Genomic DNA, 14,460 nt, shown 5'->3' with positions numbered 1-14,460 from the left:
AGCAGCTTGAAAGAAATCAGTACCCACACTGAGCTTTAAACACCAGTTACACAGCAGTGGCAAGTTTTACATTCTTGTAAAACAGACAAAAAACTATATATTTAAAATATCTTTCAGGCATTTTTACATACATACTACGTGAAAAAAGCCAAGCCAATTCATAAACAACCTTTGTGGATAATCTTTAGAACAAACAGCATGCTTAGCGAGTTGGTACATTAATACTGTATTTTTTTCCCCTTGACACTGACTTCTGTTAAATAGCAATAAATAATGGCTGTACAACTAAGCTTCAAAGACATTATTTTAGAACAAGGACTTTGCTCTGCTCTTCTGTTCTAAGAAGTTTGGATTTATGTTTAAAGTTTACAGTACATTAGCTCTTCCTGTTGTCAGAGTTGCATGTTTAGTGACATACTTCTGGTATCCTAGTTCCTTACTAATAAAAGAAAGTTTGGGCAAACAATATTAACATGTTCATTTTTCTACACTAACATAACATCCTAACATGCTAAATGTGACCGAAAGTGACCCTTGATTCAAAAAGAGTTAGAAGGAAAAAAATAAGATACTTGAGAACTCACCCTCTTTAGAATCCCTCATATCTGCAGAAGTAGAATCCAAATCAGCCTTTTTCTGTTTTGTATCCACTGCCTTCTTTCCCTTGTTTTTACCTTCCTGAGTCTTTTTCTTTCCTGGGGAGAAAAAACCCAACAATTATTATTCCTGTCCAACGATTTTTATTTTTCATATTTGAGTGGCAGAACTAAAACATCCAGTTTTGGAATATAACACTTCTATACAAACCCTATTTTCCCGAGGAACACAAATGACAGATCATTAAACAGGACAGCATTCAGATAAAGCAGTAAGTCTCTAGAGCCAGGAAGAAATTAAAAGTAAAGGTGTTCGATGTCCCAGTGGAGAGCAGCGACGAGTGCCATTCCTCAGGGGCCAGTGCTGGGACCAGCACTATTTAACATCTTTGTCGGTGACACGGACAGTGGGACTGAGCACACCCGCAGCAAGTTTGCAGATGACACTGAGCTGTGTGGTGCGGCCGACACGCTGGAGGGAAGGGATGTGCCATCCAGAGGGACCTGGACAAACTCCAGAAGTGGGTCCATGTGAACCTCATGAGGTTCAACAAGGCCAAGTCCAAGGTTCTGCTCATGGGTCAGGGCAACCCCCAGTACCAATACAGGCTGGGAGAGGAAGGGACTGAGAGCAGCCCTGAGGAGAAGGACTTGGGGTGTTGGTGGATGAAAAGCTGGACATGAGCCATGTGCACTCGCAGCCCAGAAGGCTGCCTGTGTGCTGGGCTGCATCCAGAGCAGTGTGGCCAGCAGGTCAGGGAGGGGATTCTCCACCTCTGCTCCACTCTCGTGAGACCCCCCTGCAGTGCTGGGTCCAGCTCTGGGGGCACCAACATCAGAAGGACACGGACCTGCTCGAGCGGGGCCAGAGGAGGCCAAGAACGTGCTTGGGGGGGCTGGAGCAGCTCCCCTGTGAGGACAGGCTGAGAGAGTTGGGGGGGTTCAGCTGGAGATGAGAAGGCCCCGGGCTGACCTTAGAGAGGCCTCCCAGTGCTTAAAGGGGCTACAGGAAAGGGGGGAGAGACTCTTGATCAGGGGGGTAGGGATAGGATGAGGGGTAATGGCTTTAAACTGAAAGAGGGAGATTTAGATTAAATGTAAGGAAGAAATTTTTCACAGTGAGGGTGGTGAGACACTGGCACAGGTTGCCCAGAGCAGCTGTGGCTGCCCCCTCCCTGGAAGGGTTCAAGGTCAGGTTGGGCAACCCGGGCTAGCGGAAGGTGTCGGGCACGGGCATTGGTCCAGATGATCTTTAAAGTCCCTTCCAACCCAAACCGTTCTAGGATTCTGTGACAACAGAGTTTCTAAAAACCCAAGACTCCGAAATACTTTACATACTTTCAAAGCAAGAAGAGAGTACAACAGAAACACAGTGTCCAGAGTTAACCAGCTCGCATCATACAGCTACCCAATACCTTCATATGGCTGTTAAATTACTGTATCTCATACAAGTATATAGCAAATATGAAATTTCTTCATGTATTATTAATCCTTAATGTTAATTGGAAGCCCTTACGAAGTAGAAACCCACAGAGGTTTCTCTACTTGTATGAACATTCTGAATAATGACTTAAAAAGACTTATAATAAAAGCAATGAACAATAACCACATTATGAGAAGACTAAAACCAGCACAATCTTGACCAACAAGGCAAAAACAGTAAAACCAAATTAGATGGAACAGGGTAACAGTAAAATACAAAGGTATTTCATTGCATCCACGGACACAAACAAGTTTGCTAATGCTTTCTGTTAGCAAAATTAAGAAGCATGTATTAGTTGTACAGGATGATGAACACAATGGAGATTAGGGCAAAATGTCATCATGCAAAGACCTAATGAGCGACGCAAGATGTAAAGACATTGAAAACTTCATTTACCAACATACTACACGGTTATACTGCTATTTTTTTCCATAATCCTCAAGATTCAGTCCTACAGTATATGGAAACTATGATAAGGACTGTGTAATAACAAACAAAACTTCAAGGTCTTCCAATTCAATCCACTGCAAAGACCATATTCTCCTTACAGAATGGTTATTTTACATACAACACTGTGTTTGAGACACCAGTCTCCTCTGAAACTCCACATTTCTACACACCACCTCTCGGGAATGAGAATTGTCCAGAATCAGCAATCCACATTCCTCCTTTGCCCCCTCTAACACACAAAATGCTACTTTTTAACACGCTGATCCTTCCCTCTAATCAGAAGCGTGCATCATAGCCCTAAATCCATTTCTTATTTAGAAGCACATTCTTCCAACTCACAATCCTGTCAACAAGTTCCTCCTTTTTTTCCTCGAAAATATTTTTCACATCTTGAGCCAAGAATCTGAAATGCCTTTTAAAAAAATGTTCCTTTATTCAAACTGAAAATTTCCAAGTATGCACCCCCCCAACAGAATAGACGAGAGACAGGTCAGCTTTAAAAGGAAATGCTTGGTTTTATTTGAACATTCTATTCTATCTAAATAATTATCTGTATTTCCTCTCAAGGAGCTCAGATATCACAGGCTCTCCTCAAATTCTGGTGTGTTTCAGTCTCATGTATGTAATTATCCTTTTTTTATTTTCTTACTCGCATTTAACAGGTTTTTAGTCTGAGAAACTCATAACAGCCACTCAGAATGAATTTTTGTCACCTTCGGAAAATACACATGCACCCTTCCTAAAGTGAACTAGCAATTCTCTCATAACATCCTCAAATATTGTAGCAATACTTGTGTTAAACCTGTGTCTAAACCCGCCATAATGAACCAACACTGGTTTATTGGACAATACAATATTCAGTTGTATTTTATACCAAACACCTGCACATTGTTAGAAGCTTTAGCATATATTTTAGTGTTCTCAGGCATAAGAAATTTAAGCATGTCTTTACCTGACAGGCTACTGAACATCCAATTTGAATGTAATTTTTATTATCAGCACCTCTAATGTTTGTAATTACAACTGGTAGTACCAACATCTGAGTACCAAGGATTTCAAATAAGTTTCCAGAAATATTTGCCAAGCTTCCTGAAATTGCTCTTGAAATGTACAGCAACACAATCAACAAACAGTTCTATTCCTAGGTAAAGGTCTAAATGTAACACTTCGGTACATTCCTAGGGAATCAAACATGCATCACCACACATCTTAGGAGCGACGTAACAAAGTATGTTTAATTGCTAGAACCCTTCAAGAGCTATCGACTCTTCTGCAGACCACTATCATTTAAAGACCAACATCAGTATCTTGACTTAAATGACAGAATTCTAGATTCATCTGTCATCTCTACAGGTGAGACTGGAAACAAGCCAGACAAAATTGGGCCACAGGCCCCTCTCATCTATGCCAGACTTGGCCACACTTATAGACAATATTTTACTATTTTACACCATCGTGCAGCATATGATGGTATTGCAGATGAAGTCACTGGGCAATTCTACATCTAATTCTACAGCAGCACTGAATTTCTGCATAATGACAAGTTACTGTAAAAGCCTTCAAAGACCCAATTAATTCTTTCTTGTAACAAGATTAGAAATATATTGTGGTCTCTAAAGTGTGAGATAAAGTATGTAAAAGCAACAACAAAAATCACTCAGAAATGCTAAAGCGTGCATAGATGTTTCAAAGTGTCATCTGAGAAATCACTAAAATAGCAGGATTTGTAGGCAAAATTGAGTTTCTCAAGTCACATACTTCCTTATGCTATTGATGGAAAGAAGGTAATTTGCACGTTCTCTTTGGGGGAAAAAAAAAAAAAAGAAGATGCAACCTGCTCATGATGCAACCTGCTCACTGATACAGCTGGAAACGTTTCAAGTTCTTGGCCTCTAAGTACAAATGCATTTGAAGAGAAGATTCACCTAGCACTTACTCGCCCTTACTCAGAACAGTGAGCAAACCTGCTTGCATACATACATCATTTTAGGTGTGTCAGATCAATTTCTGACACAGATCAACTGAAACACCAACCAGTTTCTGATGATTTCCTTGTACCAGCTTTAGTCCATTCATTTTCTTTAGTTCGTTCAGCTTTCTTTGTAAAGGTTAAAAGAATCCACTATACTCAAGCATGGCAATGACTGTCCCAGATGCATCCATTCCATGGCCCTGAATGTTCAACAGCAGATGCTCAGGAAGAGAATTTAAGAATAGAATAATAGCAAAGTGATACTTCATCGGTATGCTCTCCCAGCTTTCACCTACCTAGAGTTCAGGAACTTTTGAAGATATTTAATAGTTTTTGATAGACTTTCCTCCATGAGTTCTCAAAGTGCTTTTAAATCCTTGTAAACCTGAAAGATTTGCATCATTGTCTTCCTGCAGATTTTCAGTGAAAAACGCAACCTACTATTCCAATATAAAGGATATCAATGAGTACTAGCCCAAGGTCTGTCCCTTAATTTTCTTACAGTGTTAAGATTTTAAGAACTAACAGAAGCCTGCAGGAAGGGGAAAATGCCTCAGAAAACAGAACCTGGTGGAAGCCTGAGTATAAGTACACACGTGCACTTACCATCAGGTTCCTGAAGGGTCCTACATGGCTGCTACTGCCAGCTGGATCCTCCACTTGGTCTAAACAAGAAAGATACAGGAATGAAACACAGGGAAAGTGAAATGGAAACAATGACAAAAGAATAAATGAAGGGCAGAAGTTAATATATGTGTACGTGCATTAAAAGAATTGCAAAAGAAAGATGCAAAGGAGAATGAATGAAAGGAACAGATGGAAAGTAGCTACTTGTCTATAGTGACAAAGATGAAGAGAGGAATGCATCAATTGTCTTGCAACTTGATTTTTAAGTAGGGTTCCTTTTTCTCCCCTTTCCTTCACTTATACTGTAGACAGGTCAGCACAAGCATTATCTGCCTCTACACCTTTACAAAACCTGTGTAACATTTAGCACAAACACTGCAACGGGCACAGGAGATCTCATGCTACTGCCAATGTCTAGATAATCAGCTGATACTTAATGCTGTAGTCCCACTTATTTCAGAGGAGCTCAGATGACAACAGAGTAAGAATTTCAAAGACAGAAATAATCTTTATTTGCCCATACTTCATTTTATTCCTCTAAACAACCTACAGTTATCTGTGCTCGTATTTTTGCTGTTAACCAAAACACTAATGGAACTGTAAAAACCACTGAGTTATTTCTGGTGGGATGGGATAAGCATGCTCAGATGCCAGGAGGGAAGAAATTAAACAACATCTTTCCATACACTTGGAGCTGAATTCTATAATTAAATATTGCTAAATTGTACAAGATGTTGTTATCTCTAATAACCTTTAAGTGCAACACCAAACATGTTCACAGTTAAGATCATAAAATAAGGACACTCACATCTGATCTCAAACACTGTTTTGATCACGTACAAGAAATATGACAGACAGACATTTGCCTCCCCAAAAATCTTTGGTTAGTAAGTGAAAAGAATTACTGGTATGAGTTTCCGGTATTCCTTTGAAATTTGTAGTCAACGACTTAACTGCAGCTCAGTGACAGATCTACCCATACCCCATCCGCAATGTTGCTTAAAAGTACTGCAGATACCTGTCCAAATCTCACACCTCCTAGAAAACAGTGGAGCCTCAGAGACCCCTTGAAAAGTATTCTTAGAGCACAGACAAGTGTAGCCACCCTGAAAGGGTGCGGCTAAAGAGAAAAGGACAAATTTGCATGTTACGTCCTGACAGACAGTTATCACCAGACAGTTTCATGATGTGAAGTACAGTGTAATAATATAAACTCGCTAGTCAAATCCCTTTGGCACTGGTTCAGATCAGCACAAGTTTGCATCAATCCCATGCAGTGGTTGCTACTATTCTGTTAATCAACTTTTGATTGCTTTTTCTCCTATTGAAAAAAAACCAGTATTTTGACATTGGAGAGAATGATATAAAGATTAAGTGTATATACAAGCTAAAAAAAAAAACACCTTACAGAAAATTCAGCAGAAGACAACTGCGTGACCACTTCCACATTATTCTGACTAATGAATTCTGAAATACTGATGCAACTTGATTTTTAAGTTGACAAACAGCTTGCTGTGCCCCAGAATTCCTCTGTTCCTGTATCCAGAATACTGGTAGATGTCATGCTTTTCAAAGTAAATTCCTTAAACATTCAGGCATCTGTAAAAAAATCTGACTAGCTGTTTCTTCTGGAAGACAGGCTAGAAAACATTAATGACTTTCACACACAAGAAAGCCATATCCAAAATAACAGCATAAATTGCTCCAAAAATTAAATCCAAGTTGTGTTAGCTGGAGGAACATGAAAAAATACAGAAACATGCTGCAGTGACTTCTTAGAATCTTGTCCAACTGTGACTGTCACAGCATATAAGTGTCAAAGACTTTACATATTTAATAAATGGAATTGATTAAACAGTAAATTAACTAAGAGCAAAAAAAAAAAAGGTATTGAATTCAAAATGCCCATTATCAAGATGTGAACACTAAGGCTGTTCCTTTAACACATTTTCCTCTGTTAGCATTTAAGTGTCTTCATTTTGCTTTTTTTTTTATTCTACCATTAGTCACAGTTCATTACATAGTGAAGTCTCGTTTACAAAACCTTTCATTATTATCTGCCAGCACCTGCTCAGACAGCAAAGCCAAATCATAAACCACTTGGCTAAATAAACTGCAACATACCTGCGCCTTAAGAGCTGCTTACGGTCACTAAGAACTCCTAACGTTTAGGGAAAGCTGGTAGGTATGACATGTCTCATATATAAAAATATATGTATATGAGGACTATTTGTATAATATTGGGGATTACAGAAATTTGCTGAAAACATGACCTCAAACCCACAAGCTTCTGCAAATATTTTATGCAAAGACCTAAGCCAACAGCCACATTTAGAAGCACATACTACAGGTTCATTGCATAGTTAGTCATTCATTCTTGAAGAGGGGCTGCATGTTAAGCACTGCAGACTTAAACCCCCATCATATTACTGCATCAAAGAATATTTGACTCAGAGGATCCACCATCTCATAGCCTATGGCAATTAAACAATTTTTAATTGCTGTCCAAAGTTTTAAGTGAACTAGGATAGGTGAGGTGATTTCACTACACTTCAAAATGACACAACTGCAAATTATTGGACAAAGAGGAAGCGAGGGTAAAAATAGTAGGGATAAGTCACAAAGCTGGCAAATATCAGGCTAGGAATAGAAAAGATTACAACCTTGAAAGAAAAACCCTCAGCAATTCCGCTTCATTAAAACAAAGTTACTTAAATATTATGACATCAACTTCCAATATTTCTTACATAATATTACTGTTAATACAACAATATACCAAAGTTGCTTTTAACTACTCGCATTTAAATGTTGCTTTGAAACTTGATTATAGCAAGCTTAGCTGAAAAACTCTGAAGTGCACTTCTGAACACACACATACGTTATTACCTGGGAGAGGGGAATGTCTTTTGAACTCAAAAGGTTACAACTTAAAACAAAACAAAACATGAAACTGCTGCCTACTAAATGCTTTGGGGAAAAATACTCTTGTACTGGCAAGAAAAATTGCTACAGAACTGAAGAGGATGCTTCCCAAGATCCCAAGGCTCAGATATTCAAGTGCTGCCATAGAACAGACTTGATGGTAGATTTTTTTTCACAGACTCAATTGGTACGAGTCAAGCCAGAAAAGCTTTTATTTTTATTTTATTGTTAGTGTAAGATATGCTATACTAAGAGCATTTTCCAGTTTGGCTATAAAGATGCATCCCACTTGTTGGTACGCATGCACACATAAAATCCTTTCTAACATCCTCTGACAAAATTCCTCCCGTAGGTAGGAAGGTACCCATCTCTCTGATTCAAAAATACACACTGAGTATGACAACATTAACTGACTTTTCCATTTTCAAGACTAAATCTTTCTAAACCTGAATATTAAAAATACCAAAAGGATGCAAATGCGGCACATTTTTATTCATATTCCAGCAACTCTAAGGGTGAAATTCAAACCATGCAAAGCACAGCTCAATTTCTGAAACAAACATTTAATTAAAGGGAATGTCAATTAAATCTGAATGGCTACATACACAGTATCATTAAGAGGCCTATTTCAACAATGCTGTCAAGTATACATGACTCCATGCAGAAAAAGACAACCTTTCAATGCCTTTATTACCCTGTTTTCCTCAATCCATCATTATTATAATTAATTGGTGGGGCACTTTTCTTGCAATACCATTCTAAAGTTATCAGATACAAATAGTTTATGCAGGCATAGTTTTAGGTACTGTTAAGCAAATGAAACACTAAGATTGACATGAGCTGTTTTGCAGTGCACAAAAATTAACACAATGGAATTTTAACTTCTGACTCCTGAGAATCATGAGAATAATCTAAAGCTACAGAAGATCTTAGTTCCATATCGTCAATCTGCCCAAACCTAATATAACAAATAATTTTAAAGGTGGAGAGGGATAATACATATAGCTATATACTTTGGGGAAAAAAATGGGAAAAATCTTGGAAGTTGTCTATAGCCAAAGTCCCATCCCTGTACTACAAAACTGGACATTCAGCCTCACCATTTCCTGCTGGATTGCTTCCTCCCACAGCCGGAGGCTCGTGTTATCTGCCAGGCCCTGTGCTTAGCACAGCCCCGCCGCTGTTCTTACGACAAAGACTCGGCAGGGCACTGCACCTGAACCACTTGCCATCCCACCGGAACTGAAATGCCAGGGGCTGACCACCCTGCTCTGCGCTCAGCTCTCCAATCCCTTCATGACAGGCTGGCAGGAGAGGCAAGAGCCACGCACGAACAATGTCTGTCCTGCAACAGGTTCACACGCATCAAGTGATACCAAAAGTCTCCAGGAGAGATCTTGCAAAAGCTATAGAAGCAAGGTCTCTACAGAGAAACTGCATGCCCCATTGTTTCAGATAATATATTTTCCCTCACTGTAATTCAAAACTCAATGACCAGTACTACTACTGCTGTTTGAAGACCACAAACAGAAACAGCAGAGATAAACGACTGCTTGACATCAAGAATAAAAGCAAACGCAGTGAGCAAGGGTTCTTCTGTAATTTTTTCCAGTAGAACTTGCATCTCCTCTTCCTTAAAAAGACTCTTTCAAGCTTACACGGTAGAAGCAGGAGAAAGAGGAACAAGACAAACTTCACAGTAGTTCTATTAATATCAAACCGCCTGTCGTATAAACATATTGCTACACATTAACCATCACTTCACATACAAATAGTAGCATTTTAATCACAGCATTTTCCAACCAGGTTATAAATGTTGCAATAAAGTCTCACCTTGGGAAGGTATTTCAATACACCTGAAGACTGATGCACGTACACCTAACTGTGTATGTGTATTAAAATATGTTTGTACCAAGCACTAAATATCAATTTTGCAGAAAAGAAATAGAGCAATGCACTTCCAGAGACTGTTAACATGACATTTGCATAACAGATGAACTTGTTGCCATGGAAAGTGTAAGAAAATTCTGAGCTGGGCTATTTAAAACACCAATTTCTGCAAATGTTTGGCAAAGTCTCCACTTTAATGATAGCACTGAAGATCATGTTACTATATCTCACCACAAACTCCTTAAATTATATAATAATCAGTACAAGAAATGTTAGCATGGCATCATAGGATATGCCAACATAAAGAAGTGATGCAACAGTTTGCAAGAGGCAAAAGGGACTATGTCACCATTATATGGAGCTCTTCATGAGCCCAGAAAAGTTAAGCTGAAGCTATTCACAAAATAGAAAAAAAAATTTAGGCTGAAAAATCCTATGAGGAAGGAAGCCTATTTACATTTGTGGTATTACACCAGTCCACAAAAATTGAAACAGGAATTGTCTCCAGTCTTCTTCATACACTTCATGTTTTGTAAATTAAATTATGTACCATCACCTTCTGTAGCAGAAAGGGGGGCAAAAAGTAGCTTACATTATCTGTTTGCAATAGTATGCCATCCACATTTGCAGCATCTCATTCAAATCCTTAATATGTTATGCCTTCTGCCTAACCTGAGTATAAATCATAGGAAGTCTAAAGTTTATAGACTGGAACACTTACTCATCCATAATGACTTAAGCAGTACAGAATGTCACCTAACAATTACAAAGTATGGCAAGCAAACATCCACAGGGTTTAATTCCATGCAATTTTAACCCACACAAGAGCTGCCGTGAAACAATTAAGTGTCAATAATTAGAGTTTTTGTCTTTGCAAGATTCAAAAATGTTATTTCTGCCCCATGCCAATATTTCTAAAACTAAAATAGCAGATACAGAGTACACAAATACGCAATCAGACTTGCTCTAGAATTTCTCAATTGCTCAACGTAGTCGTGTATTTCTACCTCCTACCCTCCCTAATAACACAGCCTCCCACCGTTCACTACAAGTTCCTAGCAAGATACTTGATAGTTAACCCCAGCTACCATTGACACAGCCAACCCATTACAGAAAATATGATAAACATTCTTCTCTGTAGTTGTATTCCATCAGCTTTTATTTTGCTAAGTATTAAAACAAAAGAAGCAGCAAAAGAAATGACAGCTGGCATACAGATTTTCCAGAAATAACATGTTCTCTATATTTAGCCAGTTTTTATGTACAATTCAGTTAAAAATAGAGCATCTAAACTCTGTATTTAAATAAAGAATTAGTCAAAATTTAAATCTTCACTTTAATGAGTATAAGCTTTTACTTGAATTCCAGAAAATGTTCCTTCTACATTCATTATAGCTCTCCCTGAGATGCTTTTCTGACCCTGAAATGATACGCAGACACTCAGATAATTAAGAAATAACATGCATTTTGACAGCATCATTTGCAAGATAATGCAAATGAAAGATCTCACATGACTACTTACACCATCAAGTTTAAAGTGATCACTACTGGATCAGTCTGACTTTATTGGTAATAAATAACCCAAGTATTTGTCATGACCCTATTTGGATCATTAAACATTTGAGAGGGTTAGATCAAAACTATCTGGGTTTTTTTAGCTAAGTTACCTTTAAAGGTAGCTACTTAGGACTTTACCTGCCATTTTATTCTGCTGTTTGACAAACCGGACATACTCAAAATTCAGTAGTGGTCATACCAGTAAGTGACATAAAAAAGAAAAAAAAAAAAAGCCTGCTGAGTTCACATGCAGACCCAAAAGCTAATGCCCTTCATACACTGCTGATAAAGGTGGTGTTCTGCCATCAAGAGCAATTTTGCTCCAGCATGCCAAACAGAACTCTCTAAAGGTTGATGAAAAGCTGCAGTTGCATGAAGACCAAAACCGCACGGTTTATCCAAACGTTTGTCCAGACATGGGCTCTGGCTTTACTTGGAGAATGCAGCTGTACAAGGGCTACAATTCCCAGGAAACAGGACTGCCTTTGTCTCCCTGGGATTACTGTAACTGGAGTCTCTAACGCTGAGGAAACAAGAGCAAAGCCTCTCACAGATGTAGGATCCAGACAGTGCTGCTGCCACCAGATTAAATCTCCCATGTATAAAATTAAACCCCTCAGAATTGCTACAAGGTCACACTCAACATTTTTTATTTACATTCACTCAAATTTGTCCTCTGTTACTCATTTTTATCCAACTGAATCCTTTTGTTTACCGTACCTACATCATATCATTTGTCAGAAATTTTTCTCCAACAAAACAAGTATTCTCACCCCCTTCTGTTTTACAATGTATTTCATACCCCTCCTCGACATACATTTCCAGTTTTCTTTCCTTTAACTGTCTTACTCTTATTTTTCTTCAGTACAACTTGCAGAGGTAAACTTTACTTTGGAGGACTCAATAGGGAAAAACGCATACAGAACACATTTTTGTTGATTAAACTATTTTTTCAATGTTAGCAGCAGCAATCCAATAGATTTGCAATAGATGCATATCTTGCATTTCAAAAAGGGAAAATTACTTTGGAAAACGTATTCGGTAGTATTTCTCATTAATACACTCCCTTATTGCCCTCCTTTCAGCAATGCACTCCAAAGTGCCAAGGTATCAGTTTTGGCATGCAATGCAAGCTTGACTTAAACAATATTTCTTTTTGTCTGTACAGTTTTAAAGGCTATTATTTACTGCAAGCATAGAATTATTCATTTCCCTGAGCTTTTTGCTCAGGCACTAAGAGCAGAGATGTAAAACAATATATGTCAAATGACATGCACTGATATTTGTACAAGGGAAGGAAAACAACATGATGAACAGCTTAAGCAGAGATGACAAAAACAGAATTACCAACTACCTACTACAGTAAATACATAGTGTGTTTCCATTAGTCCCCATTAAAAATTGTATGAACTGGGGTCCAACCCAACAAGGAACATCTTTAATTGTTAATAAGCAGCTACTGTCACGACACATTTGCAGGCATGAAAACTTTGCTTCTCTGCATCTGTTAAATTTGGTAAGACTCATCTCCTTCCACCTTCAGAGTGACAATTCAAGGCTATCACTGCAGGTCCTTTCTAATATACAAAAGTAGATAAAGGAGGAAGGTAAACATTATGTAAACTCATTATTTTAATGTACAATATAGTCCCCGAATCATTATCTACTGAGAAATTGTGAAAGATTTGCTTAGCTTTCTCTGTGAAACCAAGCACTTCATTCATTCCAGCTGCAGCCCACTGATATTTTCTAGAGAAATGCTTTTCAGTCTTCTCTGATAACAGAAAATATACTGAATTATACGTCTAAAGGAACTCTATAACTATAATGCTCCAGCTGCCCAATCAGTGCATTTCTCAAGATGTAAAAGAGACTACTGCAGGACAAGAGCAACAGTTGGCACATTCACGTTAAAAGAGCCAACAACAGAAGTTACTAAATTTATAGTTTGCCCCAAATCAGACGACAGCAAACTGGTATCTGCTTTATTTATGAAATCAAGAAAGGTCAACAGGCTCATAAAGTCACTCAAGGGAACGGAAACTTCCTCCGTTTTTCAAATAAAGTGAAAACAAACCCAACAGCACAAATGTATTTGTCTTCTGCTCAGTTAACTGCTACATTCAAGATTAACCTGTTTAGATCAAATTAGACTTTAAAGTTGTAGAATTTTCTTGCACACATCTTTTCATAGCATAAAACGTCAACTAAAATAGAAAACAAAACCAAAACGTCACTGAAAAGTAACTTGGACATTGTCATATGCAGGCAAGGAACCAGAAAAATCACAGCTCCGGTATAGGAGAGTGAAGAGACTGGAGGCTGACACTTAACAGTTAAGGATTTAGTAGCTATGAGAGAAGTTTCAGCACAAAGTCCACTTTGCTTTTGCAATCCCTGACAAGGGTCCGTAAGATCTGAAACACTGGACTTTTTGCTCTCTACCTGCAACTTGAAATAGAACACTTTGCAGGAAAGTCAGTTTTTTTACTCAAGTCACTGAAACTTAGTATGACCTACTCCTTGGTAAAAGCCCAAGACAACTCTAATTTGGCAGCAGTATCACACGTTTCCTTTTAGAGTAGGACTCTATGGCAAAGGTGTGTATTTTAACATTCTGATACAAACTTAACTGCTACAGAAAGGTCAGCTATCATTGCAGCTGAGCTGCTTTACACAAGGACTTACTATCTAGACAGTTTCCAATTTTGCTGGCAGCAACATAAGAAGTTTGCATTGGACTTGGCTCTGGAATAATGGTGATGTATGAGAAAATTTACCAAAATGTATACGAATCGAGTCACTTTCGGAAACACTGTGTCCTTCCCTTTCAACAATCAAATTGTTTCTACTGGACTGCCAAATAAAATAAGATTGGTATTTGACTAGACTCAAGTGAGGCATCTGGCTCTCAATGCAAGTTAGAATAGATGTATAGCTGACTACCCATTTCCATGCCATTT

At 38.3% G+C, this 14,460-nt stretch overlaps 1 protein-coding gene across 6 annotated transcripts in view; it reads right to left on the bottom strand.

Moving 5' to 3' along the window:
• PRDM2 (PR/SET domain 2) overlaps positions 1 to 14,460 on the bottom strand; it is a 74,641-nt gene that overhangs the window by 23,309 nt on the left and 36,872 nt on the right. For 5 of the 6 annotated variants that reach the window (XR_012626112.1, XM_074848277.1, XM_074848278.1 and 2 more), the window contains one exon: positions 585 to 695. Coding sequence is in view for 5 of the 6 variants with exons in the window: in XM_074848277.1 (XP_074704378.1) it covers positions 585 to 695 (111 nt within the window). In the remaining variant the exon portion in view is untranslated. Of the gene's footprint in view, positions 1 to 584; positions 696 to 5,107; positions 5,167 to 14,460 lie in introns of all 6 variants that reach the window. The other variant, XM_074848281.1, reaches the window with a different exon arrangement.

The sequence above is a fragment of the Strix aluco genome, chromosome 22, assembly GCF_031877795.1.
Source record: "Strix aluco isolate bStrAlu1 chromosome 22, bStrAlu1.hap1, whole genome shotgun sequence".
Classification (NCBI taxonomy): Eukaryota; Metazoa; Chordata; class Aves; order Strigiformes; family Strigidae; genus Strix; species Strix aluco.
The sequence above is the reverse complement of the archived record's forward strand: the minus strand, read 5'-3'. Positions and strand labels throughout refer to the sequence as shown.